We start from the raw sequence: 14,911 nt of genomic DNA on the forward strand, positions 1-14,911 counted from the left end.
TCCTACTTTCCCCCTTTAAATAAGATTAATAAGGAAATATCTCTCTTTACACTACACTTCTACTGCAATACTAGTTACCTAAATTGAAATCCCTAAAGAGCATAAATCTCATTAATACTTTATTATTTAGGACCTTTGCTTAGAAGACTTAGTTACTAATAACAAAACATCATATATATAAGATTTTGATAATGGCACCCAACTCAGAAAATAACACTTTTGAAACTGCCCTATTCTAAAAGCATGGGTTTTGGCAAAGGCAACCATTCCAAGCAATTAATCCTATACTCGACTTTGGTAATGACACCCATTCCGAGCAATCAATCGTGAGTCTAATGTTGGTAACGACACCCATTCCAAGCAGTTAGTTATAAGATAAATTTTGATAATGACACTCATTAGAAAAAAAGTAGCCATAAGTTCAATTTTTGATAATGACACACTTATTTAAAAAAATATCACAATGGGCCGGGCATTACAAAACACATCTCACTTTATTTTCTCCCCCTGTATCACAACGTAGCACGGGATTTTTTTTTACAAGTACTAATATAAAAGAAAACAAAAGGAGCCATTCAAAAAAAAAGAAAACAAAAAGGGAACATACAAAATGAAAGAGCTGCGATTAATGCATGCTCTGTCGTCTTCCCAAAGCATTGGTGAAGTGGGACTTGGTATTCTCGCCATCTTCCCAATCTAATTCTTCAAACCATTCCCTTCTCGCATTAAATATTTGAATGCTAGGGCATGAAGGGAGCTTCTTCAATATTTTACAGCTAAATATCTGCATCGTTTCCAAGGAAGTGAAAGACACCCTCGGACTACAAATGCTTCTTAATCCATTTAATTGGCCAAGCTGTAGGCGGCGTAAACTTGGGAGTGCATTGTTGAGAGAGTACCACTCAACTGTTCACAGGAATCAATAAGCAATGTTTTCAATTGTCGAAGACTTAGGCTTCCATGTCCCATAATTAGCTTCTTCAGATTTGGTAACCTAGAGAGATGCATCCACTCAATATTGTGTCCTACGTCTCCGTTGTCTATAATGCAATCCACTTGGGGACAACCGGCAATACTAAGGTTTCTTAAGGTCAGAGAATGGCCTGCTATTTCAGAAATTCCTCGTTTCAGACCGTTACATTCATAAATACCTATGCCTTCTGCGTACTCTTGTACTATCTTACAGCAAGGAGGGAAATACTCACATCCATAGACGAACAAGTTTTTATCGCCATGCAGTGGAATCAGGTCCATATCGTTTTTGCCAAATTCAAAATTGAATTTCCTCAAACTCGACAGTTGTCGCGGATGGAAAGAATCTTGAGAAAGACAATCAATATCCTTTATTGTGATATAAAGTTTGTACATGTGTGTTAACGTTGCTAGCGCTGCTAAGCTATAACCCGTGCCTTCATTCACATCTTCTAGCCCTCCTTCCTTTGCCCATTTTATCGGTGTCCCGATCATGCTTAGCTTCTCTAGACTAGATAAGCTACATATCGTTCTGCATGGAATTGTTGTCACACGAAGCAAATATGATAAATTCAAACTCTTAAGATTAACCAATTCTCCAATGCCTTGAGGTAGTTCTCCAATGCCCCTACATTCTTTGAGATCTAGAAACTCCAGGTGTTTCAAATGTCCCAATGGTGGTACCTTCATCAAACTGCGACAGTTTCTTAAAATGAGTGCACGTAGATTCACCAATGACGATAAGGACATTGGAAGTGTTTCAATATGGGTGTAACTAAGATCAAGAACCCTAAGCTGTGGCATAAGTTCAAAGAAGCTACTTGGGATGGTCCTTAAGACATCGTTTTGTTGGAGGAATAAGGACACCAAAGTAGGGCAATTTGGCCTAGTTGGAAGCCTCTCTATTTGGTTTTTCATCAATGAAACCCTCTCAACCCCTTCCCACATATTTTCTTTGGGTGCCTCCTTTAGTCCCATCCCAGCTTTTACCAGGAATTTTGGGCCTTCTTTCATCGACGATGATGTGATCCATATTGCCAAGTCACGGATCAAGTCATGCATTTTGACAGAATTCGTATTCAACTCCTCCAACAGACAAGCGTCCTTTAATCTTTTAATGATGTGGTGCCCTTTATTTGATGCATCCTCCAAGTTATCAACATTATTAGCAAATCCTTCCATTGTCCAATATCGTACCACCCCATCTACATCTATGGGATAATCCTCTGGAAATAGTGCACAATACAAGAAGCAGAGTTTGATGTTATCTTCCTCTAAGCAGTCATAACTGAGTTTCAAAGATCGAAAAACTTTAGGCTCCATACCTTCAATTTCTGGGACCGCCGATTCCTTCAATGCCCTTAAAGCATCCCGCCACACCTCTTTCCGTTCCTTTCCTCGCATAGCTCTCCCTACAGTGATAATTGCTAGAGGTAAACCACCACACTCTTTCACAACCTCGACTGCCAAGGCTTGGATGTCCGGCAAAAGCACTACCTCCCCTGTTTTCTCATGGAACAAATTCCAAGCTTCCTCGCCCCCTAGTGTTTTAACTATAAACTGCATATCAGCGTCCATGGCATTAGATACTCGAAGGAAACGAGTACTCAGCACGATTTTGCATTTATTTTCCTTATCTGGCTTTGGAATTCCGACATCATCCAAGATAATTTCCTCCAAAAGATCGTCCAACATCAACACATACCTCGAGTTCTTCAATCTTGCAAAGATTTTCCTTCCTCTCGACTCTTGATCTTCATCACCACCGAAAAGCAAACCCAATTTGCTTCCAATGGCTAGTTGGGTCCTTTCTATATTCAAATCCTTGGACACAGTTATCCAAATCACCACATCAAAGTCTTGGGTTCCAACGAGCCGATTGTTGATGGTTTTCATGAGAGTTGTTTTCCCAACTCCCCCCATGCCGTGCACACAAACCATTGAATATTTCTCATCATGTAAGCAACGCCATAAGGTTTCTTCATATGACTCCTGACCATGTGTTGATGTAGCGGGCATCTCCAACACTCTCGGGGGTGAAGGGCACACATCAACCTCATCAAAATCACCCCTGCCTTTGAGGTTTACAACAATTTCGGTCATTCTAATGACCTTCTTACCCAATTCGTAGCGAGACTTCAAGTTGAAGCGCGACATCTGGTCGAACTCCGAGTTTATGGAATTGATGTCCTCTTCTATGTTGTCCACCTCTGTGACCCAATTCAATACTTGATTCTTGGGTCTCAACACTTGTCTTTCAGCTTCCCGTATCCGTGCTTTGATGTCAAGCCACTTGCTCTTTAATTCTTTCATTTCTCTTTTGAGATTCTCAACATTGGCCGAGAGGTCCCTGAACGAACGGACTTGTTGTGCAATAGTCTCGCCAGCAACTTGAGCCACAGCCTCCATGGTAGTGTGGATGAAATGGGCAGCTCCTCTTTGAACGTAAAAGAAGGTTACCAGAGAATCAGCGATCAAGGAAGCTGTGATCTCCAACAAACGTGTTTGGAACTTTAATTTTCCTTCCTCAGACAAAACTCTGAAAACAAGTCAAAAAGGAGATTCCTCAAAGTATGAATTCAGTAAAAAAGATAAAGCATCAGGGTGTTGGTTGGAAGTATTGATCCACATTTTCTTCCTTTTGGGCAACACTTCACATGGAGTGGTGGGGCCCAAACAAGGAATCCCAAGCTGTGATTTTATTTTCAAAGGGCAAATCCAGAAAGTGACATCTCACAGAAACATTTAAATGGTGATTTTATCCATTTAGGGGGGAAATACAAAGGCTCTATTCACTTGTTTTCCCGGGAAAGGAAAAGAAAAGGTTTCCCGAGAATCTGACGTGGCAAAAGGAAAAGAAATCCCGAGAAACTGTGCAGGAAAAGAGCAGTGAACCTTGAAGCAGTGAACCATTCTCACAGAAACATTTAAATGGTGATTTTATCCGTTTAGGGGGGGAATACATTTCCCTTCATGAAAATCTTCAGCTTTTTTTTTTTTTTTTTTAACCAAGAGTCCTTTGTTTGGAATCAATTATAGTTGGGTTCATTATTGGTTTTGTGGCATAATTCTAGGAAGGCCCACCTTTGATTGATCCGGACCGTCCATTTAATAGTGTCTGTAGTGGATCTCCATTTGTTCGAGGATCACGTTCAGTCAGGCAATCATATTTTCCAATTAAATAGAAGGATGTTGGCTGTCAAAATCACACGTACGACCATAGATACATCTATCTATAATCTATTTAGAAGATTTGACGTAGGGGGGTCAAATAAATCGTATAATGACACAGGGGTCTAGCTATAGCAAAAATGACATAAGGGGGTCAAAATTTGGTTTTCTAAATTTTCAATGACGAGAATGCCCTTGTTGCAGAAATAGGTGATATGACTTTTAAGAAATAAAAAGCATTTCAGTTTCCCTCTCTTTCTCTTCCCTCTTCTCTCCTCCCGTCTGTGTTTTTTTTTTTCCGTCCTCTTCTCCGGCGATCTCTACGGGTCTGTTTGGTTCGTGAATCTCGGCGGGAAGGGGGAGTGAAAGGGGATTTGTGCAGAATGGCAATGAAAGGACCTTATGGGGGTGGGGTTTTGAAGTAACGTTTGGTTGTAGGGATGCTTACTAGGATTTTGTTGGAACTAAATTCCCAAATGCCATTTCGTTACAAGAATTTAGCGGAAGATATGCGACGAAGCAGTGCGTGGAGCCTCATCCGTCGTTTGAGAAGGCCATTCCTGTTGAAATTCTAATATAGAAACTCGGTTTTGGGGGTTTGCCATTCGGTTCTCATTGGAGAGCCACGTGGGCCGACCGTATCCCGACATTGTTGTGGGTGTTTTGACCATCGGGTTTGAAAAACACAACCAAACGACGTGCCGGCATCTAAAATTCCCACGAAATTCTAATGAGATGCCTGATTTTTGACAACCAAACAGAGCCGTAGGCAATCTCTCCGGCGATCTCGACGAAGGTGAAGCACGTATGAAACCTGGAAAACAGTAAACCCTACCTGGTCTCAGTTTATTTTTCATGATTTGTCTTCGGTGTGAGTACGAAGTAGAGATGTAGTTTGTAGTCAGTTGACAAATTTGTATTCTCACCTGTCATAGTAGAGATGTAGATGTAGTTTGTAGTCTCACCTCTCATACTAAAAGCTTTTGAACTACATTTATGCTTTTGAACTTTCCATGAATAAAAGCTTTCTTAACATCCATTTATTTTGAGCAACAAATTCTTGAAAAGATAAACATTAAAGAAATTGATGCTTTAACAATAGGAGTTGAGTGTATATTTAGAGAAAAAATAAACCATTTGTGGCAAACACACCGTTCTTACAGTTGGGGTACATGTTTCCAGATGGCATTCTTATATAATCACATATCTTTCTCCATTGCCTTCACCCCCTTGTTATCTTTCATATTATTTTCTTTACTATCTGAAAGAAATAATTTGCAAAGATTTTATTTAAGAGAAATGTGGCAGTGTGATATGATAATGCGCAAATGGTGGTTGTGCTCCATAAGATATTGCTATTATTAGTATATCAAAACTCATGCTATCCCATTTAGCTTTGGTGTTAAATGTGAAAGTGCTTGCGAAAAGAAGACAGACATGAGTTTGAAGAGTGTAGGGATTGAATTTTTGAGGGCTCATAATCCCTTCTCTAATACCATGCATAGCTCCCCTCTATTGCCCTTGAGAAGCCCCCCTTAGGTACTAATAACCCCTTTTTGTAGCTAAAAACCCATGACTTTCAACTTCACGACCATCTTCTGGATTTGATGGACCCTCCAAGGGTACTTCTTCTACCCCATTTGAGGGCCCATAATCCCTTCTCTAATACCATGCATAGCTCCCCTCTATTGCCCTTGAGAAGCCCCCCTTAGGTACTAATAACCCCTTTTTTGTAGCTGAAAACCCATGACTTTCAACTTGACGACCATCTTCTGGATTTGACGGACCCTCCAAGGGTACTTTTTCTACCCCATTTGAGGGCCCATAATCCATTCTCTAATACCATGCATAGCTCCCCTCTATTGCCCTTGAGAAGCCCTCCTTAGGTACTAATAACCCCTTTTTTGTAGCTGAAAACCCATGACTTTCAACTTCAGGACTTTCTTCTGGATTTGACGGACCCTCCAAGGGTACTTCTACCCCATTTGAGTGCCCATAATCCCTTCTCTAATACCATCCATAGCTCCCCTCGGTTGCCCTTGAGAAGCCCCCCTTAGGTACTAATAACCCCTTTTTTGTAGATGAAAACCCATGACTTTCAACTTGACGACCATCTTCTGGATTTGATGGACCCTCCAAGGGTACTTCTTCTACCCCATTTGAGGGCCCATAATCCCTTCTCTAATACCATGCATAGCTCCCCTCGGTTGCCCTTGAGAAGCCCCCCTTAGGTACTAATAACCCCTTCTTTGTAGCTGAAAACCCATGACTTTCAACTTCACGACCATCTTCTGGATTTGATGGACCCTCCAAGGGTACTTCTTCTACCTCATTTGAGGGCCCATAATCCCTTCTTTAATACCATGCATAGCTCCCCTCTATTGCCCTTGAGAAGCCCCCCTTAGGTACTAATAACCCCTTTTTGTAGCTGAAAACCCATGACTTTCAACTTCAGGACTTTCTTCTGGATTTGATGGACCCTCCAAGGGTACTTCTACCCCATTTGAGTGCCCATAATCCTTTCTCTAATACCATGCATAGCTCCCCTCGGTTGCCCTTCAGAAGCCCCCCTTAGGTACTAATAACCCCTTTTTTGTAGCTGAAAACCCATGACTTTCAACTTCAGGACTTTCTTCTGGATTTGATGGACCCTCCAAGGGTACTTCTACCCCATTTGAGTGCCCATAATCCCTTCTCTAATACCATGCATAGCTCCCCTCGGTTGCCCTTGAGAAGCCCCTCTTAGGTACTAATAACCCCTTTTTTGTAGATGAAAACCCATGACTTTCAACTTGACGACCATCTTCTGGATTTGATGGACCCTCCAAGGGTACTTCTTCTACCCCATTTGAGGGCCCATAATCCCTTCTCTAATACCATGCATAGCTCTCCTCGGTTGCCCTTGAGAAGCCCCCCTTAGGTACTAATAACCCCTTCTTTGTAGCAGAAAACCCATGACTTTCAACTTCACGACCATCTTCTGCATTTGATGGACCCTCCAAGGGTACTTCTTCTACCCCATTTGAGGGCCCATAATCCCTTCTTTAATACCATGCATATCTCCCCTCTATTGCCCTTGAGAAGCCCCCCTTAGGTACTAATAACCCCTTTTTGTAGCTGAAAACCCATGAGTTTCAACTTCAGGACTTTCTTCTGGGTTTGATGGACCCTCCAAGGGTACTTCTACCTCATTTGAGTGCCCATAATCCTTTCTCTAATACCATGCATAGCTCCTCTCGGTTGCCCTTGAGAAGCCCCATTAGGTACTAATAACCCCTTCTTTGTAGCTGAAAACCCATGACTTTCAACTTGAGGACCTTCTTCTAGATTTGATGGACCCTCCGAGGGTACTTCTCCTACCCCATTTGAGTGCCCATAATCTCTTCTCTAATACCATCCATAGGTCCCCTCTATTGCCCTTGAGAAGCCCCCCTTAGGTACTAATAACCCCTTCTTTGTAGCAGAAAACCCATGACTTTCAACTTCACGACCATCTTCTGCATTTGATGGACCCTCCAAGGGTACTTCTTCTACCCCATTTGAGGGCCCATAATCCCTTCTTTAATACCATGCATAGCTCCCCTCTATTGCCCCTGAGAAGCCCCCCTTAGGTACTAATAACCCCTTTTTTGTAGCTGAAAACCCATGACTTTCAACTTCAGGACTTTCTTCTGGATTTGATGGACCCTCCAAGGGTACTTCTACCCCATTTGAGTGCCCATAATCCCTTCTCTAATACCATGCATAGCTCCCCTCGGTTGCCCTTGAGAAGCCCCCCTTAGGTACTAATAACCCATTTTTTGTAGATGAAAACCCATGACTTTCAACTTGACGACCATCTTCTGGATTTGATGGACCCTCCAAGGGTACTTCTTCTACCCCAATTGAGGGCCCATAATCCCTTCTCTAATACCATGCATAGCTCCCCTCTATTGCCCCTGAGAAGCCCCCCTTAGGTACTAATAACCCCTTTTTTGTAGCTGAAAACCCATGACTTTCAACTTCAGGACTTTCTTCTGGATTTGATGGACCCTCCAAGGGTACTTCTTCTACCCCATTTGAGTGCCCATAAGCCCTTCTCTAATACCATGCATAGCTCCCCTCGTTTGCCCTTGAGAAGCCCCCCTTAGGTACTAATAACCCCTTCTTTGTAGCTGAAAACCCATGACTTTAAACTTGAGGACCTTCTTCTGGATTTGATGGACCCTCCGAGGGTACTTCTCCTACCCCATTTGAGTACCCATAATCCCTTCTCTAATACCATCCATAGGTCCCCTCTATTGCCCTTGAGAAGCCCCCCTTAGGTACTAGTAACCCCTTTTTTGTAGCTGAAAACCCATGACTTTCAACTTCACGACCATCTTCTGGATTTGATGGACCCTCGGAGGGTACTTCTTCTACCCCATTTGAGGGCCCTAATCCCTTCTCTAATACCATCCATAGTTCCCCTCTGTTGCCCTTGAGAAGCCCCCCCTTAGGTACTAATAACCCCTTCTTTGTAGCTGAAAACCCATGCCTTTCAACTTGAGCACCATCTTTGGATTTGCTGCACCCTCCAAGGGTACTTCTCCTACCCCATTTGAGGGCCCATAATCCCTTCTCTAATACCATCCATAGGTCCCCTCTATTGGCCTTGAGAAGCCCCCCTTAGGTACTAATAACCCATTTTTTGTAGCTGAAAACCCATGACTTTTAACTTCAGGACTTTCTTTTGTATTTGATGGACCATCTAAGGGTACTTCTTCTACCCCATTTGAGTGCCCATAATCCCTTCTGCTGTAATTTAATTAAGAAAATATTATATCCTTGCCAGATGTAACATGTTAAACTAATTTCTCGTAGATTTCGTCTTTAAACTAGATTTCGTACTGTGACCTGTGCACTTGAAATGCAATGTTCACTTATGTTAAATTATTTCCATGCTTCAGTCTGGTATTAAATGTACTGAGAAAAAATATGTTATCATCTTCTTCTCATGTTTAAGTCTTAACCATATCATATACTCCTTTTGCAGACAAGTTTTCAATCAGGAAGGTCATATTTTCTTCTTTCAACGTGTGCCTCTGAAGGTTTTGCTTATGTCGGCCTCTACTTATTCGCCTTGAGAAGCCCCCTTTACGTACTGGTTCTTATCATATCTTGTCTGCCCTTTGCAGGTCTTCGTAAACTGGCACGCACAATGCTTTCTCTGCTGTTACACTATGATGGCATACTGAAGGATGAAGTTAATTGGGAATATGTTGGTGGGAGTAAGAAATTGTTATTGGTAAGTCCCCGAATGAATCTTAAAGAATTGGAGGCTCTAATCCACAGTCGAATTGGGAGTATTGGAGGAGGGGTGTCACTATCCATCAAATGTCGATATGTTGTTGATCCATATATAAGCACTCTAATCGACGTCGATAGCGATGAAATCTTCCAATCGTTGGTTAAGGTGCTTGAGAAAGATAATTTCAACTCTGTGATGCTATACATAACAAAAATTGATAATGGCCTAAATTAATCTTATTCTTCAATTCTGCCCACAAACAATGTCATACCTTCTACTTCCTTTTCACCTCGAAATCCCTCTCATAACCTGCCCATACGTTTGACTTCTGTACCACCGATTCCCTCTCAAAATCCCTCTCATAATGCATGCATACCTCCTACTTCCGTTCCACCGATTCCACACCTAAGATATCCATCGGAACGAGTAACTGTCACTCCCGACTCTCGTTTTGAAGTAGACTTAGAAAGAGAATATGAAACAGAATTGGGTAATACAAGCATAGGAGGTGACTCGGCACAATTTAGTTCAAGGTATGTCTTGTACAATTTTATTTATATTGAAGTACTCAATCTACTATCCTAATTTTATATTGTTGAACTGTGTAGGGTACGAGTTGGCCAAAATGAAAACTTCTCGGACGATATGTATGAGAACCCTACCTCCGAAGATATCATTGTCCCCGGGAATGATGCAGATGTGCCGTTGGAGCATATTAACGTTTTGGAGGATGATTTTCATGTCTTCGGTTGTGATTTCGAAGAATTTAGAACTGAAGATGACAATGATGATGATCCTGCAGAGGATGATGATGAGGATGATGACGAGGTTGAGGCTGAGGTTCAGGATGAGGAGGGTGATGAGGCCGCCCATGATCCTGAAGTGGCTCCACCTACCGCCAATGGTTGGCCATTTCTACCTGCTGGCACAAGTCGGCCACTGGAAGTAGACGACATGTATGTTGGGGCTGATGAGGTAGATGCAGATAATCTTCAGTTCGATGAGTTAACTGTTGGGGCTATGTATCCAAATATGAAGCAGTTCAAGAAGGCCGTTAAGGAGTATGCAATTCGGCAGCGATTCATGTTCAAGAAGTCACGGTCAACTCCCAAGAAGTATGACGTTGTATGCAAGGAACCAGGTTGCAAGTGGCGTATATCAGGCATTAGCCGTATGACTTATGTGTTAGTGAAGAAGTTTGTGAGCGACCATACGTGTACATCTCACTTAAAGGGCAATGATAATCATCTAGCTACATCCCCATGGGTTGCCGAGACATGCTTACCCCTATTTGACCGTCCAGAAGATGTGGGGACAAGGATCATAAGACAGTACATGAAGTCGCACTGGGGTATAACCATGACCTACCGTAGAGCACACCTTGCGATGAACATCATCCTTGAAATAAAGTGTGAAAATGTGGAGGACTCGTACCGCTTGCTCCCTGCACTGATAGTTGAGATGATGAGAACAAACCCGGGCACCTACATGCGTGTTTTTCGAGCGAGAGATCTACGTCCAGGGGGAGATGATAAATTTGCTCGCTTATTCTGGGCATTTGGTCCCAGCATACGTTCTTTCCAACGAACACTCAGATCGATAGTTTTGGTCGATGGGACGCATCTACGTGGAAAGTATCTTGGAATATTACTGATCGCAGTTGGGGTAGACGGGAACAACGGCTTAGTTCCATTAGCTTTTGGTGTTGTCGAGACTGAGAACGAAGATAGCTGGTGCTGGTTCCTCTATTTGGTGAAGCGGCACGTATTGCCTGAGGGGATAGGCGCATTAACCCTGTGCTCCGATCGACAAAAGGGGTTGATGCAAGCAGTGCCTAAAGTAATGCCTATTGCAAACCATAGCTACTGCATGCGTCACCTCGCCGCCAATCTGTACACCGACTTCAAAGACCCTTTACTTAAGAAATTGTTCTGGAGAGCTGCTAGGGCTTTGAGAGAGAGTGTTTTCATAGACACAATGGAAAAAATTAAGGCGAGGAATGAAAATGCACACAACTGGATAGCCGCTATTCCGAAGGAAAACTGGGCTAGTTTCTACTTCAAGGGGGAAAGATATGATGTGTTGACCACCAATAGATCGGAGTGTTACAATGCAGTGCTAAAGGATGCCAGAAAATTGCCGATTGCAGCTGCGGTGGAGCTGACTCGTTTTAAGAGCTCCGAATACATACAGAAACGTCAAGCGATGGGCCTTCAATGGGAAACAAAGTGCACGCATTATGCAGAAAAACATTTGGGACTGGCCAGGGAACAGGGTCGCGGATATACTGCTTATCGAGTAGGTGTGCACGAATTTGAAGTCAGGTCCCGTGATCATCATGATGTCGTAAACTTGCTGCAACAAACCTGTACATGTCGTGAGTTCCAAACGCTTGGCCTTCCGTGCGGACATGCCATGTCAGCCATTGCCATCACAGATTTTGATGAGTACGATTATTGCCATAAATGGTTTCATATAGAGATGTATCGGGAAACGTACTGTGAGGTGCTTCACCCTACAGTAGATCGCACTCAATGGGAACTGCCTCCAGAACCTCTGCAGACTGTATTACCTCCAATAGCGAAAAGACCACCTGGACGGCCGCGAACGAGAAGATCTGACCGCGAATTGCAGAGTGGAGTGCATCGCAAATGTACGATCTGTGGAAAACTAGGCCACAACAAAAGGACTTGCAGAGAACCTCCCATGGAGAGATAACTCCCTGATGAATCTTCCATTGGACCCTTTGCCCCCGTTTTCAATAGGTACATGATACGTAATATATTGAGGTCAATAAGTAGTATAGAACATCCCCGATTCCATACTTATTCGGTGTGGTGGTGGTGTTGTAGGTCGGGTGTACCTTGTGCAGCTCCTTTTTTCACGTAATTATTCCGCGGAGAATGCATTGGAGGCTCCAGTTGGATGAAGGAGGAGAAGTGGATTAATTGAAAGTGTGCACAGTAATTAGTTGCTGTATATAATAATTTTTTGAGGGAAACCCTTTTTTGGTATACTGTAATTAGTGGTGTGCAGAGTTGAAGGCTGGCAAGTTTTCTGAGGAGAACCCAATTTTTTGAAGGTGGAATACTCTATTTTTTGTTATACTGTAATTAATGGTATACTGTAATTAGTGGTGTGCATAGTTGAAGGCTGCCCAGTTTTATGAGGGAAACCCAATTTTCTGAAGGTGGAATACTCTATTTTTTGTTATACTGTAATTAATGGTATACTGTAATTAGTGGTGTGCATAGTTGAAGGCTGCCCAGTTTTATGAGGGAAACCCAATTTTTTGAAGGTGGAATACTGTATTCTTTGTTATACTGTAATTAATGGTATACTGTAATTACTGGTATACTGTAATTTTTGGAGGAAAATCCTGTTTTCTTAAGGTGGAATGGGTTGTCATAGTTGAAGGCTGCCCAGTTTTCTGAAGCTCGAATGAGTTCTACCTTGCAAGCATTGTTAAAATAAGCTTTTCCCTGCTGGTAAGAAAATTCAAGAACTGGAAAATTAAATTGGTTGTGTATATATATATATATATATATATATATGACCTTTTTGTTCATTTTGCAAAAAGTTTGTCATTTTGCAAAAAAGTTTGCAAAAAGCTTTTCCCTGCTGGTAAGAAAGGGCGAAATAAAGTTTGTCATTTTGCAACCTTTATTTATTGACCTTTTTGTTCGTTTCATGGGCATTGATGTCCCAAAAAAATGGAGCATAGAGCTTTACTCCCCCTTAATATATGCATATTATTATGACTTGGGAGCTCAAATATTCTCCCCCTTTTGTCATCACCAAAAAAGGTGGAACAAAAGGAAAGAGAGTAGGTGTGAGCCAATGAAAGTGCATACAACCACTCAAAGGACATAGCATCCACGACACATCATAACAGTGACAGAATTATATAAAACGGAATACATCCCAAAAAGATCCAACTGACTATCCAAGCAACTACCTAAATATGATCCATACAACCAACTGATAATCCAAACACTATAGAAACATATAGATAAGGCTAATATAAAAAAAAAATCTGAACAAGACAGGATCCATCATCAGAGAACTAGAGCCATCTACTGCTCCGAAGGAGGCGGTGGGTGATGAGAAGAACTGCCCGGCGCCTGGCCTCACTGACCACTGGAGATGTAGCGATAATAGGCGGCCCACTGGTCATCAAAGTGGGAAGTCATGGTGTGGAAGCGAGTCGAAATCGCAGAGTCGACATGGGTAGACAACTGCTGAAACTGAGAGGCCATGGATCGCTCAATGGCCTCCTGCATGTGAGCCAAATCCTGGCGAGTGCAGAACTGAGATGTATCTTCTGAAGGCTGAGGTGCCGGTGCAGGCTGGTCCTTGGCTTCGTAGCCTCCTCCATCGTGAACATCGATGTCAATCGCTGCTTCATTAAGAGCCATGCGGTTAAAGGTCAGAACATCAAACGGGGCAGTAGGAGTCATGGTCATCTCTCCATCTAAGGTGATGCCAAAGTGCCGGAAGACACGGGTGAGAATCATGCCATATGGCAAGGAAGATCGGTAGCGTTCAGGGGTCTGAAACATGAAGCGAAACATGATATATGGCAGACAAAGCTGGCGGCCCTCTAGGATGCTATAGATAATATATGCCTCTAAGGGTCTTACGGCTTCACGCATCCCACCACGAGGTATGAAGATGTGGTACATGAAGTTATGGAGCACGCGCGCAACCGGAATGAGGTCGGCAGATTGTACGGGCATATTAGGGTGGTAGCGCCGTGTTATCCGCCCATAGACAGTGTCATGATCAATATCATCAAGTTCATGCGTCCCATCATCCGGCCAAAAATAGTGTAAGAGGCCCTCATGGCTAATCCCAAATACTGGGGCAAAAGTCTGATAGGTGAGTTTGATGACAGTTTTCTTGACCTTAGATTCGATTTTGAAGAAGGAAGGGGAAATGGTGAGATTGGCATAGAAGAGACGCACCAATCGAGGGTAAACGGGTTCGTTAATGTGAAGGATGGGTGTCCAATGAAGAGCATCAAATTTGGCCTTTAAATCAAAATTTTCAAGGACAGGGGGATCAATGTACCTACCGGTCAGGACGCGCCTAGTGCCGACGTCGTCCCAAAGTTTCTTCGCCTTATCCCCAGTGAAATAGGACTTGGCCACAACCTCGGCAGCCACAGCCTTGGCCTTGGACTTCTTCCGTGAAGGCCCTTCTTCGTCGGGAACTTCTTCACGAACGTATTCGGGGTCTTCAACTTGGGAGGAGCCTCCGATGTTGAGATTTTTGGTTTTAGGAGGCATGGTGAGAGGAAATATGGGTGGAGAGAAAAGTGATATGTAAAGAAGAAGAGAAATAGCCCTAAAATGGAGGCCAAAAAGAGAAATAGATAAGGGAAGAAAGAAAAAACGAAAAAGGGGTGAAATGCTAGGGTTTTAGGAAGAAGAGAGGGATTTGGAAGGGAGAAGAGGGTTTTGGAGGAAGATGTAGGGAGAAAATGACGGAACGAAA

At 42.8% G+C, this 14,911-nt stretch overlaps 2 protein-coding genes across 2 annotated transcripts; one reads left to right on the forward strand and one right to left on the reverse strand.

Moving 5' to 3' along the window:
- Positions 1-707: 707 nt before the first annotated feature.
- Positions 708-3,571, reverse strand: LOC143856212 (disease resistance protein At4g27190-like). Its single transcript, XM_077366355.1, has one exon. The coding sequence runs from the start codon at positions 3,379-3,381 to the stop codon at positions 844-846; it is 2,538 nt and encodes an 845-aa protein (XP_077222470.1). The 5' UTR covers positions 3,382-3,571; the 3' UTR covers positions 708-843.
- A 5,751-nt stretch (positions 3,572-9,322) lies between these two features.
- LOC143855833 (uncharacterized) lies at positions 9,323-12,130 on the forward strand. Its single transcript, XM_077365889.1, has 4 exons — positions 9,323-9,567; positions 10,021-10,160; positions 10,215-11,251; positions 11,405-12,130. Exons 1-4 carry the CDS (start codon positions 9,323-9,325, stop codon positions 12,128-12,130), a joined length of 2,148 nt encoding a protein of 715 aa, XP_077222004.1.
- Positions 12,131-14,911: the final 2,781 nt, after the last annotated feature.

The sequence above is a fragment of the Tasmannia lanceolata genome, unplaced genomic scaffold (assembly GCF_043159265.1).
Source record: "Tasmannia lanceolata isolate RefF3 unplaced genomic scaffold, GAP_Taslan_0.1 ptg000023l, whole genome shotgun sequence".
In the NCBI taxonomy this organism is placed as follows: Eukaryota; Viridiplantae; Streptophyta; class Magnoliopsida; order Canellales; family Winteraceae; genus Tasmannia; species Tasmannia lanceolata.